The following is a 6396-nucleotide window of genomic DNA, read 5'->3' as shown; positions in this document are numbered from 1 at the left end:
GATTTATTTACCTGTTTTTGTTTGTTTGTTTAACAGGATGGAGGAGCTTCGCTGGTTTTTGACGCAGTTTCTGTTGTGCTGCTCGTCGGTAGGGATTTTAGTGGAAGCGGTGGTCTGTCGGGATGAGTTTTCTGCTGCCCAAGCTGACCTGTAAGAGGGAGGTGGATCAGGCAATAAAAAGCGTGGCCGAGAAGGTTCTGGTTCTCCGTTTTGGAAGAGATAGCGATGCTGTTTGTCTGCAGCTCGATGATATTGTAAGGACAATGTTTTATTTCATTTTATTTAATAAACTCTACTAATATACCTGTGCCATACCAGAGAATGTCCCTGTTGCTTTGGGATAATACAGCGTCTTGTGAAAATTGTGGTGACAATTAAATATAAAATGAAATAATACTACATTCATAAAAGTTTGAAAATTAAGCAGATGTTTTATGTTATTGTAGTGGGTGTACTGAAAGCTTGAAAGCACAATACTCTCGCTCTGCTTAAACTGATAAGACATAAGGGAAACGGGCTTTATAATGCTTGCCATCCTTTCTCCTCATGTATCTCGAGCCATTTGCCATCCATCTTTCTCACTCTTTTCAGCTTGCAAAGACAGCTCATGACCTAAGTAAGATGGCAGTCATTTACTTGGTGGATGTGGACAAGGTGCCAGTGTACACCCAGTATTTTGACATCAGTTATATTCCGTCTACTGTATTCTTCTTCAATGGACAACACATGAAGGTTGATTATGGGTATGTCATCCTACCTGGCATTATCTGTTATGTCTGTAAGAACTGTCGGTCTTCCTCTATGTTACCACATCTGGGGAAGGTAGCGCTTGAAAACTGTGGTGGTGTTACCAGCATCTGCACTGAGAACTCTGTAGGAAGCCAGAAGGACTTAAAATTAAGTATTTTGAAATCATGCTCTGATGAATTAATTAGGTATCAGCTGTGAAACACACCTGACTGCTAAAAATAGTATGATTAAAGTCTGAGGCATGACCCTGCACCTTTTTGGACTTTGGAGGTCACAGTACATTCCTGACTTGGTTATGCCATTACAAGTGCAGTTCATTCTTTCAGAATGACCAAATTAGAACCCCTGATTTCATGGCACGTACTTTCTTGTCTTCAGGTGCTTTTGCTTTGAACGCTTTAACAATACAATTCTACCTTTATCTTATGCTTATACTTAGGTCTCCAGATCATACCAAATTTGTAGGAAGCTTCAAAACAAAGCAAGACTTTATTGATCTGATTGAAGTGATTTACCGTGGAGCAATGCGTGGAAAGCTCATTGTGAGAAGTCCTATTGATCCCAAAAACATTCCTAAATATGACCTTCTTTACCAAGGAATTTAATGGATTGACCCAAGATAAAGAATTACAGAAACTACTGATGTTCTACATCCCTGGTTTTTCTTCAAGCATTTTTAGCCACTTCTGGCACCATGGGACAGTTTGAGCATTTATGTTGCAGGATCACGTTGGTCTCCTCCTGAAGACAGACATTCTGGTCACCTCATGCTTCTCTTGTAAATAAAGCTACATGCTCGTGCATAGAATTCACCCAAGTGACTACTCTTTGAGTTACATGCTGACCAGCACCTACAAAGCTCTGGAGGTGCAGGCAGTTTGTTACGCATCCTCAATGATTGCATCTCCAGTGCACTAAAGCACTGTTTGCTCTGTTAGTTACCTACTTAGTACTATTTCCATCCAGATGTAATAAACATCTTTATTTTAAAAGCTATGCTTGCTCTCAAGAGCACTGAACTGACTGTGCCTTTCCAATGGAACTTTACATTTTTACCCATTCCTGGATAACAGGCTGGAAGCTTTTTCAAACAGTATTAAAGATGACCGAAATCTGAAATGGATGTAAACACAAAGTTCATATGGTCGACACTCTTTTCTCTGGTAACCAATATTGCTGTTCATTTTTTGATTGATTGATAAGGGAACTGAAGGCGTAAGACAAGGTTTTGTCATCCTTCAAAGCTCTTTTGCAGTCACTGAGGAGCACTTTTAATTCCCACAGGATCAAACTGGGAATTCAGAATAACTGTGTCCTTTACATTCACTTTAAATGTTATTTGACCTTCTGCTTGTATAAATTGCAAACCTTGAGTGCAGAGATTTCAAACCTGCCTCTACTTCCCACCCCTGTTTAAAATTAAAACAGCTGAGAGAAAATAGCAACGTTATTCTTTTGCATCAGCCTGGTGACAGCAGGTTGCTAGAGCACTGTGTTTCTGTAGCAGCTCACGCCCAGTAATCTCACGGGCTCAGTTGGCTTTCAAACGGAAATGACTTAAACTCACTGTGTCATGTTTGGGGCACACCATCTCTTGACTGGAGCGAGCAGCAGTATGTACTTCCCTGAAGTATTGTTCACTTTAACAGGAAATATTTCAAGGAGGAAGGTGGGTTTTCTAGGTTTTGAAAGCTTTTAAACACTATGGTATGTAATGAGGAAATAGATCCTTCACATGCTTTCTCTGTTCCAGGTTTGTCCTAATGAAAACTCTGCACTTAAGCGAGTGTTTTCCATATAGTTCAGTCTGATTACAAAGCTGTAACTGCAGAGTTTATTTTAAAAAATACACAGATGAGAGTTGATAAACCTTAACTTCTTTATTTTGTACAACTTCAAATTTCACAGCTAGCTCAAGGATTTGTGGCTTAAAGCTTTCAACAATGCACTTCATTCCTAACAGTCAACTTGTATTTTTATTTGTGTGCTTCTCAAAAGCAAACAAACTAGCTTCAAACTTAGAACTCTTTAAGTTGCTCCACCGTGAGAGGAAGGTCCTTAGATGACTGAAAGATGCAGGGGCAGTTATGAAGAGACCACTGCCAACAACTCAGTATACCTTTATATACTGCTGCTCTTCTTCCTTGTGCTGCTTCTGGTTGCAACAGGTGAATGCCTAAAGGCTGTCTTAGCTTTCAGCATGCTCTTCAGGTACTTAAAGATGGCATGTAAGCAGCAGGAGGGTGCTAAACTATAGTTTTCCGTTCCTGCGGAGACAGTAGGGCAATTCGCTTTTACGAATGAAACCACAGCTTTATCCAGAGGCTTACTGTTTGACACCCATTCACGGCAGTATTTCTGTATCCATTCTTGGATTTGTGGCTCGCTTCTGGCCTGGTGCTGGGTGTTGTGCGTAGAGTCGATGAATGCCACAGAGTACACTTTATTCATCACTTCCTGTTTTCTCCGCACCAGTAGTTCAACGAACACCAAGCCACCGTAGCCGTGCGCAATGAAGGCCACGTTCTCGGCCATGCTCTTTGAAATGAAGTGATCCCATACGTACGTGGTGTGTTCCTCAGGGCTGCTGCTGCACCTCTTGGGGATCCACCAGACAGAATGCATAGAAGTCCGTGATTCCTTACTGGGAGAAAAGCTTAACCACTCCTTTTCAGTCTTCAGATCAACGAAGTTGTCATTGGGATTCAGTACAATCACTCCCCCGTGGCTTTCAAGGGCCATTTTGATGAATGGTATTTGTGTTCCATGCTCCAGGCCCTCAGTGACAATCGTCCTTTGGCCCCACTGCCCGGCACGGAAAACTCCACGGTCTTGAAGAAGGACAATTAGGCTAGAGGAACTCGTTAGTGCATTCTCACTCATGAAAAAGAAACTTCTTGGTTCATCCTCTGTAGCATCAGTAGGAATATAAACTTTCTGCAGCATGCAGACTCTTTCCAGGAGCACATAAACATATTGGGTAATCAAACGTCCCAGCACTTGGTAGCGTTTATGATTCTGCTCATGTGCATTCTTGTAATAATTGAAAACAAAGGGCTCATTTGTATCCAGATGTCTCAGTTCCCCTTTTATATTGAAGTCGTACTTCAGTTCCTCTTGGTACTGTGAACCCTCTATTAGTTTCCTCAAGCTCAGTTCATGCTCTGCTTGTAACCACTACAAAGTGAGAAGACTATGTCAATGTGTTGATAGACCTCGGCGCAACACCTACGTAAAGAAAACCTGTTGTATTGGAATTCAGATTTCAGAGTGGTTACAAAGTACTCATTGATACACACTGTCACGTAGTGGTCTGGAGTAAACCAGCTGCTCGTCAAGCCTCCCACAGATTTTGGTTGCTAAATTCCAACATTAATACTACAACATTAATAGTACATTAATACTAATATCTCCAGTTATTTGCTCATCCCTGCAAGCACTTCCATGTGGAAACTGCAGAATGGATGACAGAATAAGCTAGCCACTGTCATCCAGGAACAGGAGAAAACAAAGTCCATGCATCACGTTTTCATGAGATTAGACTGAGCTTTCAGCTAAGATAATTTTTGAACTCATATGACTGATCAACTGATAAAAATTATACCAGGAAGTGGTTTCAATGCAACTGGAAAACTGAAAAAAAAGCTTATCATAACATTCCATTTTCCTAATAACTCTTCAGTCTATTACAGTCACTGGCTGTAGGAGTGATAAACACGGGGTCACCTTTGGTGTGGCTAGAATCCTACCTTCTATAGGATTTTTGTCATAACAGCAGAAATTTGCAAGCATTAAATTCTTTGCTTTTCAAGAGAGCAACACCATATATATATTCCTTTTGAGCAATCTCCATGGGGACAGAGATGTTAAGTCACCTTTTCATGGTCATTCCACCCTTCAGTAGAGAGTAGGATAAAAAATGCTACTTTCTTCTTTTTTATCTCATATAATAAGCACACCCAGAAAAGGGAAAAACAGATTCTATGACATGTAAACCATTTACTGTCTTGCCAGTTTGTTGGAATGCAAACAGCACAAAGCAGTTGCAAGTGCATGCCTTCAGCTATGATTTTTCACTCTGCAGAAAGACACAGAGGCGATGGGAGGACAGTCTGCTATACTACTGAAATGTGGGCAATCCATACAAAAGAGATGATGTTTTCCCCACGCAAGGAAGTGGGAGGAAGATGGACATGGTCCAAGGAAAGATGTCTGTGGAGAAAGGTAAAGCACAGAGGAAGCATTCCATAACAATTACGAATAGGTAAATGCAGTTTCCTCACAGAGTGGCATGCTGGCCAACAATTCTCTCTGTCCCTTTCTGTCCTCACCCCTAAAAGGCTGGAGACTGTAGTTTCCCAGCATACTGTGAATAGGAAGTTACTGTACTCTTACTCCAGCTACTAGCAACAACATTGCTTTTTCAATTCTAAACCAGAACAAGGATGAGTGATTCCAAATTAAACCTTGTGTATGTAATATCAAACATCTACTTAAAAACCTACTTTACAAAGCATTGTGAAAGGTTTCTGAAGATGTCAGGAAGCAGAAATAAAACCCCATACATTTTACATCAGGCATAGGTATGACTTCCCTTCCTAAAACTGCCTTCAAGGTGCAAACTGAGAAGTTTTGAAGAAGTTTATAGTAGGTTATCACTTAAGGGTTCACTAGAGTAGCACCTCAGAGTCATACACCTATCAGTCTGGAGGATAGGTTTTATTGCAATGTCATTTACAGAATTGAAAAGCAGCAATTATAGATTGTTCTAGGTAAAGCTGCATAACACATAATTCTAAATCAATGCTGACTGCTGCTTGTGCTTCACTATCAGCACATAAATGCAAGGGTGTTTATTCTGTCAGCCTTTACAATTGCTATTATGATTTTAAAAAAAAAAAAAAAAACCTTTGGGCAAAGCCCTCTTTCACTTCCTCCTCCTTTTCTGTTTGGGCTGTAAAAGGCTTCAGCTGTAAATTCAGCTAGTGATTGTTACGGCAGCTGGCATATCTGGCAACGTTACAGCAGCTGGCAATACTTACTACTGCAGTGTAAGTATTACTCTTCATCAGATTTTCCATTTTAAAATAGTTTCCTATGTTCTAGTAAAGCCCAACATTACCGTGTGCTCTCCTGTGAAATCTGTCGTCGCCATGGACGGAAATCTTTTTCACTCTGGGGTTGTAGACAATTTCTCTGCATGAAAGAAAACAAACCCGTAGTAGTTCAGGTTTCATTACTTTCTGTACTTTGAGATGTATCTATAAAGTGTGTCAGTTGCTGATAGTTTAGGCCATCTGAAGCATTTCAGATAGCTCTGAGTTGCAGGATAACATGCCGTGTTCGTTATTTACACCTGACCATGCCATAAAGCTAAACCTTTTGGGTGTGAAAATAGCAAGTTGTCAAAACTAGTTTTGCACGGCTTCCCGCCACTTGACATAAAGGCACTGCCAAGAGGACAAACCAGAAAGCTACACACAAACCTTACAATTCTGAACCAGCCCTCGGTGGCGGCGGCAAACCCAAAACCTAAACCAGACAAACCCAAAAAACCCCCAAACAGAACCAACCAACAAGTCTGAGCCTCCACTTGGCTGAGGGCGGATGTCTAGGGCCGTGGGCCGGGCTGAGGCGGGGAGGCTC

The 6396-nt window shown here is 41.1% G+C and overlaps 2 protein-coding genes across 2 annotated transcripts; one reads left to right on the top strand and one right to left on the bottom strand.

Moving 5' to 3' along the window:
* Positions 1-56: 56 nt before the first annotated feature.
* TXNL4B (thioredoxin-like 4B) lies at positions 57-1545 on the top strand. Its single transcript, XM_010149163.1, has 3 exons — positions 57-254; positions 592-743; positions 1190-1545. Exons 1-3 carry the CDS (start codon positions 123-125, stop codon positions 1353-1355), a joined length of 450 nt encoding a protein of 149 aa, XP_010147465.1. The 5' UTR covers positions 57-122; the 3' UTR covers positions 1356-1545.
* A 1326-nt stretch (positions 1546-2871) lies between these two features.
* FAM172A (family with sequence similarity 172, member A) lies at positions 2872-5905 on the bottom strand. Its single transcript, XM_010149164.1, has 2 exons — positions 5873-5905; positions 2872-3927 (listed from the first exon to the last, which is right to left on the bottom strand). The coding sequence occupies exons 1-2, from the start codon at positions 5903-5905 to the stop codon at positions 2872-2874; spliced, it is 1089 nt and encodes a 362-aa protein (XP_010147466.1).
* Between the last annotated feature and the right edge of the window lie 491 nt (positions 5906-6396).

Source organism: Eurypyga helias, unplaced genomic scaffold, assembly GCF_000690775.1.
Source record: "Eurypyga helias isolate BGI_N326 unplaced genomic scaffold, ASM69077v1 scaffold47033, whole genome shotgun sequence".
NCBI lineage: Eukaryota > Metazoa > Chordata > Aves > Eurypygiformes > Eurypygidae > Eurypyga > Eurypyga helias.
The sequence above is the reverse complement of the archived record's forward strand: the minus strand, read 5'-3'. Positions and strand labels throughout refer to the sequence as shown.

Excerpts from the sequence above, each read along its gene's own strand:
- TXNL4B (XM_010149163.1), top strand. The coding sequence starts at position 123 with ATGAGTTTTCTGCTGCCCAAGCTGACCTGTAAGAGGGAGGTGGATCAG. Across the intron at positions 255-591 it reads GTCTGCAGCTCGATGATATT|CTTGCAAAGACAGCTCATGA; the intron begins GTAAGGACAATG and ends CACTCTTTTCAG. Across the intron at positions 744-1,189 it reads CACATGAAGGTTGATTATGG|GTCTCCAGATCATACCAAAT; the intron begins GTATGTCATCCT and ends GCTTATACTTAG.
- FAM172A (XM_010149164.1), bottom strand. The coding sequence starts at position 5,905 with ATGGCGACGACAGATTTCACAGGAGAGCACACG. Across the intron at positions 3,928-5,872 it reads ATTTCACAGGAGAGCACACG|TGGTTACAAGCAGAGCATGA; the intron begins GTAATGTTGGGC and ends CTCACTTTGTAG.